Here is an 18,123-nt window from a genome sequence, read left to right as displayed (position 1 = left end):
TGCGCTTGCTCTCCCTGGTCGAAGCGCAAAGGTAAGTGGCGACAGTGAATTTTGCAGATCAGGCGCCCGGTGGTGCAACGAGGGGGGCCGGATTTGCTGTGTGGCGCTGGATTCGCCTTGCCCTGGCACTACTGCATCAGCACCCCATTAGCTGCTGGCGCTAACCATCTGAATCTTTCCCTCTATATCTTTAACCAAACTTTCGGTCACCCCTCCTAATCTTTTCCCCATGGCTCGACATCCTTTCTTTCTATTTATCTATGTGTACTTTACACCAACCTTTGTAAAGTGCCTTGGGGGGCAATTTAGTCATAGAGTCATAGGCCTAGAAATTCAGTAAGGCCCCGCCAGCTCGCTTGCGCCCAAAAGTTAGCGCTGCGCGCGGAGCCAGTTGCGACCGTCAGAAATTCAGTTTTTGCGCCCCAAGTCGGAACCGGGCGCTATTCCAGGGTGTGCCCGCCCCCGCTTGGGGCGCTGAAACTGAATTTCAGCGCCGTAGGTGCCGCTGCGCCACCCGCTGCGGAGCGGCAGGCTGCGGTACTGCAGGCCTCCTCCTTCTCTGAAGGGGGAGGTGCCTGCAACGGGGAGATCGCCGCTTGATAGTGCCGGCAAATGAGCCCGGCACCACGGAGAAGTGCTGGGCTCGCGGAAAGCAGCCGGCAATGCCGCGGGGGGGGGGGGGGGTGGAGGAGGCCGGGGAAGGAGGTGCGGGCAGGCGGCCGCCGAAAAAGCGGCCGGCCGCACCTCCGCCTTAACTAGCGCCACTAAGGCTGCAGGACGGCCACGGTTGCAGAACGTTGTTTGCGGCCGCTGCGGAAGAGGCGGCCGCAACTAAATATGGGGGTCGGGCCGGTATCGGGGCGGAACCGGGGCACTGCGCACACCGATGACGTCATCGGTGCCGGCGCAGCGCTACCGGCTACGGCCGCCATTACCGCTGCGCTGAATATCAGCGCAAACTCCTCTATTGGCGCAGAAGCCCTCTTTGGGCGGTAACTGGGCGCAAAGCTGGCGAGGCCTTACTGAATTTCTAGCCCATAGAGTTATACAGCACAGAAAGAGGCTCTTCGGCCCATCGCATCCGCGCCGGCCATCAGGCCCTGTCTAATCTAATCCCATTTTCCAGCATTTGGTTGGTAGCCTTGTATGCTATGGCATTTCAAGTGCTCATCCAAATGCTTCTTGAATGTTGTGAGTGTTCCTGCCTCTACCACCCTTTCAGGCAGTGAGTTCCAGATGTTAAAGATGCTACATCAATATAATAGGACCAGAAAGACTCCTTGCTAAGGCTGAGGGAGCAGCATTGGCCAATGCCCTGTGAGATAGTCAGCCACCTACCCACTCTCATGGTTCGTGAATGTGAATGTGGACAATGGATGAGCCATTACACTAGCCCCCACCCCCACCCCAGCACCCTCTGTAATACTGATGGTCTCTGGCAGACAAACCTGAGGAGAGTCCTGGCTCTTCACGGACCTCAGCTGGTTCCAATTGTGAGCTGTTCGATTCTTCCTGAAAACCTTCAGCCGCCGGTGACCGTTCAGCCGCTGGTCCGCCCACAATTTGCCCCTCTTTCCATAATGCATCCGTTTCCACTTCTGCTGCTGTGGGGCCCAAATAAGACACTGTGGTGAGGTCCATCCCTGGAGCAGCCGTGAATGCACCTGTGCCTGCCTCTTCAGCCATTGCAAGAAAAAGGCATAATGAACCTAAACAAAAATAAGGGAGGAAAATTGCACAAAATCAGCAACAGATTGAGAACAACAACAACCTACTATCTCCAATGCACAATCTACCTTTAAATGGACTCTAACAAACCCATTTAATCTTCTGGAGACCAATGACCAAGTCTTGTATTTCTACAGCACCTTTCATGTCCACAGGACGTCTCAAAGCGCTTTACAGCCAATGAAGTACGTTTGATGTGTAGTCACTGTTGTAATGTAGGAAACGAGGCAGCCAAATTGCGCACAGCAAGCTCCCACAAACAGCAATGTGATAATGACCAGATAATCTGTTATAGTGATGATGATTGAGGGATAAATACTTGGAGAACTCCCCCTGCTCTTCTTTGAATAGTGGCCGTGGGATCTTTTACATCCACCTGAGAGGGCAGACGGGGCCTCAGTTTAACGTCTCATCTGAAAGACGGCACCTCCGACAGTGCAGCACTCCCTCAGCACTGCACTGGGAGTTGTCAGCCTAGATTTTTGTGCTCAAGTCTCTGGAGTGGGACCTGAGCCCACAACCTTCTGACTCAGAGGTGACGTGCTACCCATTGAGCTGGTATCAAAATGTCAACAAAAAAACCAAAGAAAAACAAGACCCTTTCTAAGATGCATTGATGGGCTATGGAACTGCACTGTGTGGGTAGAATCCTATGATGCGGGTAAGCTGAAAGGTCACTCAGTGTTACAGCCTGTTTTTGTTTGCCTGCACATGAGTAACACTGTGGGTGTTTGAGAATCGCACAGAGAGGGCACAAGGTGTGGTGCCAGCGAACGGCTCCTCTGCAACGCAGCGCTGGTGGGGGTCAGGGGTCGGGAGTCAGGAGTCGGGGGGGCCTTTACTGTGACTGCTTCGTCAAAACAATTCTCAAACGGCCAACTTTTAATCAACAAAAACATTAGCTTGAATAAAAATGTGACAATCTGAAAGATTCAAAGTATAAAACAAAAACAGTTTTGCTCAGACGCACTCCGATTTGCCACACTGCTCAAGGGTAATTAAAGGGGCAGTCCCACACTTCACAGGGATAATTAAAGGGGCAGTCCCACACTTCACGGGGATAATTAAAGAGGCAGTGCCATGCTTCTTGGGGGTAATTAAAGGGGCAGTCCTACATTTCTTGCGGTAATTAAAAGGGCAGTCCCACACTTCTGACGGGTAATTAAAGGGGCAGTGCTACACCTCATGGGTAATTAAAGGGGCAGTCCCACACTTCTCGGGGATAATTAAAGGGGCAGTCCCACACTTCACGGGGGTAATTAAAGAGGAAGTGCCATGCTTCTTGGGGGTAATTAAAGGGGCAGTCCCACACTTCTGATGGGTAATTAAAGGGGCAGTGCTACACCTCATGGGTAATTAAAGGGGCAGTGCCATGATTCTTGGGGGTAATTAAAGGGGCAGTCCCACATTTCTTGGGGCAATTAAAGGGGCAGTACCACACTTCTCATGGCTCCTTGATGCATTTCAAACGTAACCATTCTTTTAATATATATATTAATATATATATTAAAATATATATTTTGAATATATCAGGGTTAATTAAAGGGGCAGTGCCACATTTCTTGAGGGTAATTATTATATTGATAACCAGAGGACACAGATTTAAGATAATTGGCAATAGAAGCAGAGGGGAGATGAGGAGAATTTTTTTACACAGTGAATTGTGATGATCTCTAACACACTGCCTGAAAAGGTGGTGGAAACAGATTCAATAGTGACTTGCAAAAGTGAATTGGATATATACTTGAAAAGAAAATTTGCATGGCTATAAGAACATAAGGGGCCAGAAATTCGGGTCCCCACGGGTGAGTACGCGCTGGGTACTCACGCATAGGCCCAACGAAAGTGCCGGTTTTGTGCATGCACTGCGCATGCGCGGGAAACCAGAACTTCCGTTCCCTTCAAGGAAGGGGTTCACAGGTCGAATGCGTGCGCCGGAGAGGCAGCGCGTACACCTGGAACTTCCGTTATTTTTGCAGGTTTCTCCGGGAGGGTAAGTCTCCAGCAGCTACGCTTTTAAAAAGCAGTCGCAAGGCCTGCTTTTAACAAGGTAAGTGGTAAATTAAGTAAAATTAAAACATTTTTTCCACAGGTTTATTATTTTTAAATACTTTAAAGAAAGGTAAGTTTATTTTTAGCCCCGTTAGAAACTGTAATTAATTTTTTTTTTAATTTAAATTATTGTTTAAAATAGTTATTTTATGTAATTTATAGTTATTTTAAAAATGTGTTTTTTTTAAATTTTATTTGAACTTTTAGTTAGGTTTTGGGGCTGAACTGTATTCATGGATTTGACAGCTCTTCCTGTCAAATCTATGAATACAGATTCCCTGCTACCATTGGCTCTCCATGGCCCACGTGATCACAGGGGACGCTTCGAACTAACTGCGCCCCTGGGATACGCAAGCACTGCGCGCCGGCAGTTGAAGGAGGCCCAGGATCAGAATCCCACGCGGGCCCACAGCACAACAGCCGGCGCGCTAGGTAAGTGCAGGTCGGAGGCTTGCACCCGCGGGAAGCCTCCGACCCGAATTTCTGGGCCAATAGCAAATTGCTGGGACACAGGAAACTACGAGGAAGAGGTAAGCAGAGTGAGAGGGTAGGTGGCAGCATACACGAGGGACACGGTGCTGTGGAGGATGTAACCAGTACTCTATAAACGGGATAAATTGGAGTGCGTTATAGCGAGAGGTTCGTGATGTGTCTCTGACGCTCACTGTTGCTTTAAAATATACTCTTTCCCCCACCCTTTAAGACTGTATTACAGTGTACAGTGTGAGGCACTTGGTACAGTACAACAGTCAGTCACATGGTACAGTATGACTGCAGTCTGAGTCACATGGTACAGTATTATGCCCTAGTCACATGGTAAAGTGACATGTGAGCCACAGGATACAGTATTAGTGCCCTGGTCACATGGAGCAATATCACCAGTGTGGGTCACGTGGTACAGTATCACTGCAGCCGTGGCTCAGTGGGCAGCACCCTTGCCTCTGAGTCAGAAGGTTGTGGGTTCAAGTCCCACTCCAGAGACTTGAGCCCAAAAATCTAGGCTGACACTCCCAGTGCAGTGCTGAGGGAGTGCTGCACGGTCGGAGGTGCCGTCTTTCGGATGAGACATTAAACCGAGGCCCCGTTTGCTCTCTTAGGTGGACGTAAAAGATCCCATGGCACTATTTCGAAGAGCTGCGGAGTTCTCCCCGGTGTAATGGCCAGTATTTATCCCTCGAACAACATATCAAAAAACAAGATTATCTGGTCATTATCACATTGCTGTTTGTGGGATCTTGCTGTGCACAAATTGGCTGCCACGTTTCCTAGATTACAACAGTGACTACACTTCCAAAAGTACTTCATTGGCTGTAAAGCCCTTTGGGGCGTCTGGTGGTCGTGAAAGGCGCTATAGAAATGCAAGTTTTTTTTATGGTACAATATCAGTAAGGTGGGTCACATGATACAGTATCGGTGTAGGGTGGGTCACAATCCAGGACAAAAGTTCATGATAAATAGAAATAAAAATAGACAATGCTGGAAACACTCAGTAGGTCAGGCAGCATCTGTGGAGAGAGAGACAGAGTTTCAGGTCGATGACCGTTCCTCAGGACTGGGAGACCTTGAGTCCCATTTTTGTGGATGATGGGAGTGCAGATGTTGGGGGTTCTGTTGCACTTTTTATATAGGAGGCCATTCAGCACCTCAAGCCTGTTCCACCAATCAATTAGATCATGGCTGATCTGTACCGCAACTCCATCCACCCGCCTTTTCCAAATCCCTTGATACCCTTACCTAACAAAAATCAATCGATCTCAGTCTTGAAAATTTCAATTGACCCCCCGCAACCATCGCCTTTTGGGGAACAAAATTCCATATTTCTACCACTAAGAACATAGGAACAGGAGGAGGCCATTCAGCTCCTCGAGCCTGCTCCGCCATTCAATGACATCATGGCTGATCTGCGACCTAACTCCATATACCCGCCTTTGGCCCTTAATACCTTTGGTTAACAGAAAGCTATCAATTTCCGATTTAAAATTAACAATTGATCTAGTATCAATTGCCCTTTGCGGAAGAGAGTTCCAAACTTCTACCACCCTTTGTGTGTAGAATTGTTTCCTAATTTCACTCCTGAAAGGTCTGGCTCTAATTTTTAGACTATGCCCCCTAGTCCTAGAATCCCCAACCAGCGGAAATAGTTTCTCTCTATCTACCCTGTCTGTTTCCCTTAATAGCTTGAAAACTTTGATCAAATCACCCCTTAACCTTCTAAATTCTAGCGAATACAACCCTAGTTTGTGTAATCTCTCCTCGTAACTTAACCCTTGAAGTCCGGGTATCATTCTGGTAAACCTACGCAGCATTCCCACCAAGGCCAGTATATCCTTCCTAAGGTGTGGTGCCCAGAACTGCTCACAGTGCTCCAGGTGTGGTCTAACCAGGGTTTTGTATGGCTGCATCATAACTTCTAATTTATCTGGATTGTAGATGTAATTTATCTAGATTTTCAAAAGGCCTTCGATAAGGTACCCCATAATAGACTGATGAACAAGGTCAGAGAATGCGGAGTCAGGGGACAAGTAGCAGAATGGATTGCTGGCTGGCTTCAAGACAGAAAGCAGAGAGTGGGGTAAAGGGTAGCTATTCCCAGTGGCAGAAGGTGGGTAGTGGTGTTCCACAAGGATCAGTGCTGGGACCACTGCTGTTCACAATTTACATTAACGATTTAGACTTTGGAATCAAAAACACAATTTTTAAATTTGCAGATGACACCAAGTTGGGGGGTTAGTCAATACTGAGGAGGACTGCAACAAATTACAGGAGGACATTAATAAACTTGCAGAATGGGCATATAATTGGCAAATGAAGTTCAACACAGACAAATGTGAGGTATTACATTTTGGTAGGAAGAATAGGGAGGTCACTTATCACTTGGAGGGTGCGAGTCTGGGTGGGGTAGAGGAACAAAGGGATCTCGGAGTACAAATACACAAATCACTAAAAGTTGTGCCACAGGTTAGCAAGGCCATAAAAAAGCAAACCAAGCACTAGGGTTTATTTCTAGAGGGATTGAATTGAAAAGTAGGGAAGTTATGCTAAACCTGTACTGAACCTTGGTTAGACCACACTTGGAGTACTGCGTACAGTTCTGGTCGCCATATTATAAAAAGGACATAGAGGCACTGGAGAGGGTGCAGAGAAGATTTACAAGGATGATACCAGAAATGTGAGGGTATACATATCAGGAAAGGATGAACAGGCTGGGTCTCTTTTCTCTTGAAAAAAGGCTGAGGGGTGACCTAATAGAGGTCTTTAAAATTATGAAAAATTTTGATACAGAGAGAATGTTTCCACTTGTGAGCATAACTAGAGGCCATCAATATAAGATAGTCACCAAGAAATCCAATAGGGAATTCAGAAGAAACTTCTTTACCCAGAGAGTGGTGAGAATGTGGAACCCGCTACCACAGGGAGTGGTTGAAGCGAATAGTATAGATGCATTTAAGGGGAGGCTGGACAAGCATATGAGGGAGAAGGGAATAGAGGGTTACGCTGATAGAGTTAGATGAGGAAAGACGGGAGGAGGCTCAAGTGGAGCATAAACGCCGGCATGGACTGGTTGGGCCGAATGGCCTGTTTCTGTGCCGTATATCCTGTGTAATCCTAAGTACCCCCTTGTATTCCAGTCGTCTAGATAGAAAGGCCAGCATCCCATTAGCCTTTTTTGATTATTTTCTATACCTGTTCATGACATTTTACTGATCTATATACCCGGACCCCCCGAGTCTCTTTGGACCTCCACTGTTTTTAGCTTTTCACCATTTAGAAAGTACCCTGTTCGATCCTTTTTAGGTCCAAAGTGGATGACCTCACATTTGCCTACATTGAAATCCATTTGAAACATAGAAACATAGAAGATAGGAGCAGGAGTAGGCCATTCGGCCCTTCGAGCCTGCTCCGCCATTTAATGAGATCATGGCTGATCATCCAAATTCAGTACCCTGTCCCTGCCTTCTCCCCATAGCCCTTGATCCCTTTAGCCTTAAGAAATATATCTAACTCCTTCTTGAATATATTTAATGAATTGGCCTCAACTGCCCTGTGTGGCAGAGAATTCCACAGGTTCACCACTCTCTGGCTGAAGAAATTCCTCCTCATCTCAGTCCTAAATGGCTTACCCCTTATCCTTAGACTGTGACCCCTGGTTCTGGACTCCCTGCCATCGGGAACATCCTTCCTGCATCTAGTCTGTCTAGTTCTGTTAGAATTTTATGTTTCAATGAGATCCCCTCTCATTCTTCTACAGTTTTGCCCATTCACTTAATCTGTCCATATCCCTTTGTAATTTTATGCTTCCATCTACACTGCCTACAATGCCATCTATCTTTGTATCATCGGCAAATTTGGATATGACTTTCTATGCCATCATCTAAGTTGTTAATAAATACTGTGAATAGTTGAGGCCCCCACACAGATCCCTGCGGGACACCACTAGTCACCTCCTGCCAATTAGAGTACCTGCCCATTATCCCTACTCTCTGTCCTCTGCCGCTCAGCCAACTTCCGAACCAGGTCAATAATTTGCCCTCAATTCCATGGGCTTCTACCTTAGTTAACAGTCTCTTATGTGGGACTTTATCAAATACCTTCTGGAAGTCCATATAAATAACGTCCATAGACATTCCCCTGTCCACTACTTTAGTCGCCTCCCCCAAAAAATTCAATCAGGTTTGTCAGGCGTGACCTCCCTTTCCCAAATCCATGCTGGCTCTCTCTGATCAGCTGGAAATTTTCGAGGTGTTCACTCACCCTATCCTTAATTATCGACTGTGGTAATATCCCGACAACAGATGTTAGGCTAACTGGTCTATCATTCCCTGGTTTCCCTCTACTCTTTTGTGTGTAAAAGTGCGTGCTGAGTTCACTCCTGGATGGCCTAGCTCTCATTTTAAGATTACAGTCCCTTTGTTCTGGAATTCCCGTCATCATTTTAAGGACCTTGATTAGATCACCCCTCAACCTTCTAAACTCGAGGGAATAAAAAAACAAGTTTATTTAAAACTGTCCTCATAATTTAACTCTTCAAGCCCCGGTAGCATTCTGGTGGATCTGCGCTGCACCCCCTCCAAGGAAATTTCTTTACCCAAAGAGTGGTGAGAATGTGGAACTCACAACCACAAGGTGTAGTTGAGGCAAATAGCAGCAATGTATTTTAAGGGGAAGCTAGGTAAGTACATGAGGGAGAAAAGAATAGGAGGATATGCTGATAGGGTGAGATGAAGAGGGGGTGGGAGGAGGCTCATGTGGAGCAGAAACATCGGCATTGACCAGTTGGACCAAATGGCCAGTTACTGTGCTGTAGGTTCGATCTAACATCTCCCCAAATCCTTCCCGTTTGCCTCTGTGACATTTTACTGCATTACTGAAGCTTTATAAATACATGCTGTTGTTCTTCTTGGCTGAACTCCTAATCATAAATGACCAGACGTTCAGGGATCAATTTGGGTTTCCAGATTTGTCAGTGGGTCCCAACTTGTTCTCCATATTACACAGCCCAGCGCACCTACACACACCAGAAGCTGCAGCCAATTGTGAAAAAGAAACACTTTCTCCCAAACCAAGAAAAATAAACTTGACAAGCATAAATGTGCCTTAGATTCTCAGGGTAAATTGAAAAGGAGAAATTTGCAGGGCTATGGGGAAAGAGCAGGGGGGAGTGGGACTAATTGGAGAGCTCTTTCAAAGAGCTGGCACAGGCACAATGGGCCGAATGGCCTCCTGCGCTGTATAATGATTCTATGAAATTAAATATCGGTGCATCACGTGCCGGTGAATTCTATTTTATTTCTCTAGGGTGGCCACTCACCTGGTTTGCAACAAAGTGTTCTGGTTTTTGAACAGGTTTCCAGCAATGTTCATAACTGAATACAAGGCAGCAAATCTTTCCTGTTTAGCATAACTTCCCTACTTTTCAATTCTATCCCTCTAGAAATAAACCCTAGTGCTTGGTTTGCTTTTTTTATGACCTTGCTAACCTGTGTCGCAACTTTTAGTGATTTGTCTATTTGTTCTCCGAGATCCCTTTGTTCCTCTACCCCACCTAGACTCGCACCCTCCAAGTGATAAGGTGTGAAGTCCAGAACTGAACGCAGTGCTCCAGATATTGGATTTTGTTCAGATTTTGTTCATTGTTGTCCTCGTTCCCATTTATCTCCTCCATCTATCTATTTATGTAAATGTTTTGAGCATATCCATCAGACTGACTCTGGACATTACAACTTGTACAGAACGTCAACGAGTCCACATCATGTACTAAGAGTATACAAACAAGGGAAAGGAAACCAGTTATTTCCTCCTTTTTTTTCCTGAAATTCAGATAACCTGGAGAGCATCTTAGCATCACAAGAGGAGGAGCCATACAGCTGCCAATCTAGAGAAATTTACAACAATTAGCCTCTAACTGACCCCATTGGGAGCGCCTAAGAAGTGGCCTTAAAGGGACAGGCCTGGCTCGCAGTTAAAGAGTATAGGTATGCTAGGACCACAGACTAACAGTCAGCAAAGCAACAGGAGAGCAGCAATGTTCCCTGTGAGCTGCACTTTGTTCTGCGCGGCTTGTTTCTTTTAACGCGCGGTCCCTTTAAATTTCTGCGTGGTAGTTACAGTGTAAAAGCCGGTGAGTGGCCTGCGTGGGAACTTTCAGATTACTGCGCGGCTGCACCTTAGCGGAAACATTGGAGGTCAGCTAGTGATTTGTTTTTTTTACTCATTCACGGGATCGCTGGCACGGTCAGCATTTATTGTCCATCCCTAATTGCCCTTGAGAAGTTATGATGAACCTTTATAAAACACTGGTCCGACCTTAACTTGAGTATTGTGTCCAATTCTGGGATGTGAAGGCCTTAGAGAGGGTGCAGAAAAGATTTACAAGAATGGTTCCAGGGATGAGGGACTTCAGTTAAGTGGATAGACTGGAGAAGCTGGGGTTGTCCTCCTTGGAGCAGAGAAGGTTGAGAGGAGATTTGATAGAGGTGTTCAAAATCATGAGGGGTCTGGACAGAGTAGACAGAGAGAAACTGTTCCCATTGGACACAGATTTAAGGTGATTGGCAGAAGAACCAGAGGCAACATGAGGAAAGACTTTTTTACGCAGCGAGTGGTTAGGATCTGGAATGCACTGCCTGAAAGGTTGGTGGAGGCAGATTCAATGGTGGCTTTCAAAAGGGAATTGGATAAGTACCTGAAGGAAAAGAATTTGCAGGGCTACGGGGAAAGGGCGGGGGAGTGGGACTAGCTGAAGTGCTCTTGCAGAGAGCCGGCACGGGCTCGACGGGCCGAGTGGCCTCCTACTGTGCTGTAACCACTCTATGATTCTAGAAGGTGGTGGTGAGATGCCTTCTTGAACCGCTGCCGTCCGTGTGGTGTAGGTACTCCCAATGTGCTGTTAGGGAGGGAGTTCCAGGATTTTGAAGTAATTAGTGTCTCCTAATCTCATGGGTAAACAGGGCAGATTTTTTGAGATGCAAGTAAATGAATTGGGGAGAGGGAGGCAGGGTTACACTTCCTATGGGGTTAAACCAAACAATGTCAGTATTTTTCATGGCTTAATCCTGACGTGAGGTGGAACACTCCACTGTGAGAAGGTTTAGGGCCTTGGCAGCTGAAGGCACGGCCGCCAATGGTGAAAGCGATGAAAACAGGGGATGCGCAAGAGGCCAGAATTGGAGGAGCGCAGCGATCTAGGAGGGTTGTAGGGCTGGAGGAGGTTACAGAGGTAGCCTTACAAAGGGGCAAGGCCATGGAGGGATTTGAAAACGAGGATGAGATTTTTAAAATCTAGGTGTTGCTGGACCGGGAGCCAATGTAGGTCAGGTTGGACACGGGCAGTACAGTTTTGGAGGAGCTCAAGCTTATGGAGGATGGAAAATGGGAGGCCGGCCAGGAGATCGGACAATTGGTTCCATGCACTTTTGTGCTTGTCGGGGTGATGGATGGGGACAAGACAATTACCAACTCTCAGGTCAGATGGGATAGAGTGACGCTCCCTCCATTCTCCCCCACTCCAGAGTGCAATGGGGATCATTTTGTGTTTGGGTGATAGCATCAAAACAGACAATGTTGATTCAGCCGCCCATTAAATATCTCTCCAGTTTTTTTATTTCCACTGACTTCAAAATCCAAATTTCCATTGGCGTCAAAGTCAAAATTACTCCCATTGAGTTTTGATTCCGATGCATTGAGAATACGGGGAGGTGGAACACAGGAACATAAGAATTAGGAGCAGGAGTCGGCCATACGGCCCCTCGAGCCTGCTCCGCCATTCAGTAAGATCGCGGCTGATCTTCGACCTCAACTCCGCTTTCCCACCCGATCCCCGTATCCCTCGATTCCCCCTAGAGTCCAAAAATCTATCGCTCTCAGCCTTGAAGAACATGGAGGGCAGCGTGCTGCGATCATACCTCCTGGTTTAACTCGTCTACTCTCATGCTCTTTTCATCTTAGGTGGTGTTTACAAACTGCTGTCCTTCGCCGAGACTTCCCATGGAATGAAAACCCCCAGCTGACACTCATAGAAACATAGAAACATAGAAGATAGGAGCAGGAGTAGGCCATTCGGCCCCTCGAGCCTGCTCCGCCATTCAATGAGATCATGGCTGATCATCCAAATTCAGTACCCTGTCCCTGCTTTCTCCCCATATCCCTTGATCCCTTTAGCCTTAAGAAATATATCCAACTCCTTCTTGAATATATTTAATGAATTGGCCTCTACTGCCTTGTGTGGTAGAGAATTCCACAGGTTCACCACTCTCTGGGTGAAGAAATTCCTCCTCATCTCTGTCCTAAATGGCTTACCCCTTATCCTTAGACTGTGACCCCTGGTTCTGGACTCCCCGGCCATCGGGAACATCCTTCCTGCATCTAGTCTGTCTAGTCCTGTTAGAATTTTATAAGTTTCAATGAGATCCCTCTCATTCTTCTAAACTCCAGCGAGTATAAGCCCAATCGACCCAATCACTCCTCATACGAAAGGTATGGTTACTGAAATTCAAATGAAAGGTTGCTGGAGTTCGCTGGTGAGGGGCCGTCAGTAGTTTACCTCAACAAGCAATAGCAGCCCGTGGATTAAGCGTTTTTCTGAGACCAGGCTGGGAATCTTATCGTAATCCCTGGCATCACGGTGCTCTGAATCTGGCAGCACTGAAGTGCTGTTGTGTGGGATCGGACAATGAAAGATCGGCCCCATTGTGGTTGCCACAGGCTCTCTTTCTCCTCTCCCCTAAGTCACTTAGCATTTGAGAAGGATCGAAAGAAAAGCAGAATCACACCATAGACAACATGTTCCTTTGGTGGATCTACAGGAAATTATCCCGTTGCCTGTCCCCTGAATTCCCTGTCATCCTCCCTCAGCGTCGCACTTTTAACCCTTTAACAACAACAACCACTTGCATTTATATCGCGCCTTTAACGTAGTAAAACGTCCCAAGGCGCTTCACAGGAGCGATTATCGAACAAAATTTGGCATCGAGCCACATGAGGAGATATTAGGGCAGATGATCAAACACTTGGTCAAAGGGTTACGTTTTAAGGAGCGTCTTAAAGGAGGAAAGAGAGGCGGAGAGGTTTAGGGAGGGAATTCCAGAGTTTAGGGCCCAGGCAGCTGAAAGCACGGCCGCCAATGGTGGAGCGATTAATATAGGGGATGCACAAGAGGCCAGAATTGGAGGAGCGCAGAGATCTCGGAGGGTTGTGGTGCTGGAGGAGGTTACAGAGCTAGGGAGGGGAGGGCCGTGGAAGGATTTGAAAACAAGGATGATAATTTTAAAATCTAGGTGTGCCAGACCGGGAGTCAATGTAGGTCAGCGAGCACAATGGTTATGGGTGCAAGGGACTTGGTGCGAGTTAGCATACAGGCAGCACAGCTTTGGATGAGCTCAGGTTTATGGAGGGTGGAAGATGGGAGGCCGGCGAGGAGATCGGACAATTGGTTCCATGATGGACGGGGACAAGACAATTACCAACTCTCAGGTCAGATGGGTTAGATGCAGAGCGACGGTCCACACCTCCACACACACAATGTGTCTCAGCTCCAACCACCAGAACGGCGACCCCTCTCTCTCTCCCCAGTATGTCTCTCTCTCCCCAGTTTGTGTTTCTCTCTCCCCAGTTTGTGTTTCTCTCCCTCAGTTTGTGTTTCTCTCCCCAGTTTGTGTTTCTCTCCCCAGTTTGTGTTTCTCTCTCCCCGTGTTTCTCTCTCTCCCCAGTTTGTGTTTCTCTCCCCAGTTTGTGTTTCTCTCTCCCCAGTTTGTGTTTCTCTCTCCCCAGTTTGTGTTTCTCTCTCCCCAGTTTGTGTTTCTCTCTCTCTCCAGTTTGTGTTTCTCTCTCTCCCCAGTTTGTGTTTCTCTCTCCCCCAGTTTGTGTTTCTCTCTCTCCCCAGTTTGTGTTTCTCTCTCTCCCCAGTATGTCTCTCTCTCCCCAGTTTGTGTTTCTCTCTCTCCCCAGTTTGTGTCTCTCTCTCCCCAGTTTGTGTTTCTCTCTCCCCAGTTTGTTTCTCTCCCCAGTTTGTGTTTCTCTCTCTCCCCAGTTTGTGTTTCTCTCTCTCCCCAGTTTGTGTTTCTCTCTCTCCCCAGTTTGTGTTTCTCTCCCCAGTTTGTGTTTCTCTCTCTCCCCAGTTTGTGTTTCTCTCTCTCCCCAGTTAGTGTTTCTCTCTCTCCCCAGTTTGTGTTTCTCTCTCTCCCCAGTTTGTGTTTCTCTCTCTCCCCAGTTTGTGTTTCTCTCTCTCCCCAGTTTGTGTTTCTCTCCCCAGTTTGTGTTTCTCTCTCTCCCCAGTTTGTGTTTCTCTCTCTCCCCAGTTTGTGTTTCTCTCTCCCCAGTTTGTGTTTCTCTCTCCCCAGTTTGTGTTTCTCTCTCTCCCCAGTTTGTGTTTCTCTCTCCCCAGGTTGTGTTTCTCTCTCTCCCCAGTTTGTGTTTCTCTCCCCAGTTTGTGTTTCTCTCTCCCCAGTTTGTGTTTCTCTCTCTCCCCAGTTTGTGTTTCTCTCTCCCCAGTTTGTGTTTCTCTCTCTCCCCAGTTTGTGATTCTCTCTCCCCAGTTTGTGTTTCTCTCCCCAGTTTGTGTTTCTCTCTCCCCAGTTTGTGTTTCTCTCTCTCCCCAGTTTGTGTTTCTCTCTCCCCAGTTTGTGTTTCTCTCTCCCCAGTTTGTGTTTCTCTCTCTCCCCAGTTTGTGTTTCTCTCTCCCCAGTTTGTGTTTCTCTCTCCCCAGTTTGTGTTTCTCTCTCTCCCCAGTTTGTGCTTCTCTCTCCCCAATTTGTGTTTCTCTCTCTCCCCAGATTGTGTTTCTCTCTCTCCCCAGTTTGTGATTCTCTCTCTCCCCAATTTGTGATTCTCTCTCTCCCCAGTTTGTTTTTCTCTCTCCCCAGTTTGCGTTTCTCTCTCTCCCCAGTTTGTGTTTCTCTCTCTCCCCAGTTTGTGTTTCTCTCTCTCCGCAGTTTGTGTTTCTCTCTCTCTCTCTCCCCAATTTGTGTTTCTCTCTCTTCCCAGTTTGTGTCTCTCTCTCTCCCCAATTTGTGTTTCTCTCTCTTCCCAGTTTGTGTCTCTCTTCCTCAGTTTGTGTTTCTCTCTCTTCCTCAGTTTGTGTTTCTCTCTCCCTCAGTTTGTGTTTCTCTCTCTTCCCAGTTTGTGTCTCTCTCTCTCCCCAATTTGTGTTTCTCTCTCTTCCCAGTTAGTGTCTCTCTTCCTCAGTTTGTGTTTCTCTCTCTTCCTCAGTTTGTGTTTCTCTCTCCCTCAGTTTGTGTTTCTCTCTCTTCCCAGTTTGTGTCTCTCTCTCTCCCCAATTTGTGTTTCTCTCTCTTCCCAGTTAGTGTCTCTCTTCCTCAGTTTGTGTTTCTCTCTCTCCCCAATTTGTGATTCTCTCTCTCCCCAGTTTGTGTTTCTCTCGCCCCAGTTTGTGTTTCTCTCTCGCCCCAGTTTGTGTTTCTCTCTCTCCCCAGCTTGTGTTTCTCTCTCTCCGCAGTTTGTGTTTCTCTCTCTCTCCCCAATTTGAGTTTCTCTCTCTTCCCAGTTTGTGTCTCTCTCTCCCCAATTTGTGTTTCTCTCTCTTCCCAGTTTGTGTCTCTCTTCCTCAGTTTGTTTCTCTCTCTTCCTCAGTTTGTGTTTCTCTCTCCCTCAGTTTGTGTTTCTCTCTCTTCCCAGTTTGTGTCTCTCTCTCTCCCCAATTTGTGTTTCTCTCTCTTCCCAGTTAGTGTCTCTCTTCCTCAGTTTGTGTTTCTCTCTCTTCCTCAGTTTGTGTTTCTCTCTCCCCAGTTTGTGTTTCTCTCCCCAGTTTGTGTTTCTCTCCCCAGTTTGTGTGTCTCTCTCTCGGTTTGTGTTTCTCTCTCCTCAGTTTGTGTTTCTCTCTCCCCAGTTTGTGTTTCTCTCCCCAGTTTGTGTTTCTCTCCCCAGTTTGTGTTTCTCTCCCCAGTTTGTGTTTCTCTCCCCAGTTTGTGTGTCTCTCTCTCGGTTTGTGTTTCTCTCTCCCCAGTTTGTGTTTCTCTCCCCAGTTTGTGTTTCTCTCCCCAGTTTGTGTGTCTCTCTCTCGGTTTGTGTTTCTCTCTCCTCAGTTTGTGTTTCTCTCTCCCCAGTTTGTGTTTCTCTCCCCAGTTTGTGTTTCTCTCCCCAGTTTGTGTGTCTCTCTCTCGGTTTGTGTTTCTCTCTCTCCCCAGTTTGTGTTTCTCTCCCCAGTTTGTGTCTCTCTCTCCCTCCCTCAGCTTGTGTTTCTTCCTCTCTCTAAAGATGTCTTACTGCAATTATATAGGGCCCTGGTGAGACCACACCTGGAGTATTGTGTACAGTTTTGGTCTCCTTACCTAAGGAAGGATATACTTGCCAAAGAGGGAGTGCAAAGAAGGTTCACCAGACTGGTTCCTGGGATGGGGGGGTTGTCCTATGAGGAGAGATTGAGTAGACTAGGCCTATATTCTCTAGAGTTTAGAAGAATGAGAGGTGATCTCATTGAAACATACAAAATTCTTACAGGGCTTGACAGGGTAGATGCAGGGAGGATGTTTCCCCTGGCTGGGGAGTCTAGAACCAGGGGTCACAGTCTCAGAATAAGGGGTCGGCCATTTAGGACTGGGATGAGGAGAAATTTCTTCACTCAGAGGGTGGTGAATCTTTGGAATTCTCTACCCCAGAGGGCTGTGGAGGCTCAGTCGTTGAGTATATTCAAGACAGAGATCGATAGATTTTTGAATATTAAGGGAATCAAGGGATATGGGGATAGTGCAGGAAAGTGGAGATGAGGTCGAATATCAGCCATGATCTTATTGAATGAGGGAGCAGGCTCGAGGGGCCGAATGGCCGACTCCTGATCCTATTTCTTATGTTCTCTCCCTCCCTAGTTTGTGTTTGTCTCTCTCTCTCTCCCAGTTACTCTCTCAGGATGCAAGGAGATTCCGGGTGCTTTTCGTTGGCCCCGATGCCGCCATCCTCACAACCGGTGAGGAAGCGGTGCATTCCGAATAATGGGGGGGGGGTGGGACCAGCAGGTTTGGTTGCAAGCCACGACACCCGGGGGGGAGGGGGTACTGCGCAGGCACGAACTGCGCAAACGGTGACCGTTTCTTGCGACTCGCCAGCAGCAGCCCCCCGGGAGACTGATCGCCCATTCCGGGAGACTCCCGCCCAAAGCGGGAGGGTTGGGAACCCTAAGGAAAGTGCTTGGATACCGAGCAGCGCTGAAGCCTCCTGATGGTGGAATCATCTGCCAAAACTGTCTCCACTCACCCCAACGAAGAACGACTGAGGTACAAACCTCCAGGATCGCTCTGGCGTCTCCAGGAATTAAAGATTATTGGAAGAAAAATCATTGGAGCATTTTTTTTAAATCGTGCTTTTTAACAAAATTTTCTTTGAACACTTTCGTTTATCAGTTATAAAAATATTGAGGATGGCGAAAAAAAGGCTGTTTGACTGGGTGAGGCGGTTTGAAGTGGGAGGTCAGGTGATGCAACCTCCAGGAATACAGCCAATCAGAGTTGGAGCCCTATGAGGGGGAGGAGCATGTGCAGACAAGACTGAGGGTCAGCAGAAGAGAAAACTGACAGGAAAAATGGTTTGATCTTTATGGGGCCGAGAGGGAGAAAGTTCAGATGGAAGTGGAACTGTCTGAATATTGCATTATATTACAGGCGACACACTTCATAGCCCGTTATCTGTCTCTTCTAATATCTCAAATGGGACTGAACAGGAGGGGGCATGCTGCCCTGGGCGTTAAATTAAATAAGTAGTGCTGCCTGCTGTTTGCTTGTCTTATTTGCCTGCCGATCAGTAGGGCGGTTTTGTGCTGGGGATTTTATTCACTGGTTAAAGCCCCACAACCCTCCGAGATCTCTGCGTTCCTCCAATTCTGGCCTCTTGCGCATCCCC

General features: G+C 47.3%; 1 protein-coding gene across 4 annotated transcripts in view; it reads right to left on the bottom strand.

Moving 5' to 3' along the window:
• Nucleotides 1-18,123, bottom strand: part of podxl2 (podocalyxin-like 2) — a 95,292-nt gene that overhangs the window by 45,789 nt on the left and 31,380 nt on the right. For all 4 annotated transcript variants that reach the window (XM_086002093.1, XM_086002096.1, XM_086002094.1 and 1 more), the window contains exon 3: nt 1,449-1,709. In XM_086002093.1, coding sequence (XP_085858219.1) covers nt 1,449-1,709 — 261 coding nt within the window. The remainder of the gene's footprint in view (nt 1-1,448; nt 1,710-18,123) is intronic.

The sequence above is a fragment of the Somniosus microcephalus genome, chromosome 11 (genome assembly GCF_052327205.1).
Source record: "Somniosus microcephalus isolate GS21.2 chromosome 11, FLI_Smic_1.0, whole genome shotgun sequence".
NCBI classification, from domain to species: domain Eukaryota; kingdom Metazoa; phylum Chordata; class Chondrichthyes; order Squaliformes; family Somniosidae; genus Somniosus; species Somniosus microcephalus.
The sequence above is the reverse complement of the archived record's forward strand: the minus strand, read 5'-3'. Positions and strand labels throughout refer to the sequence as shown.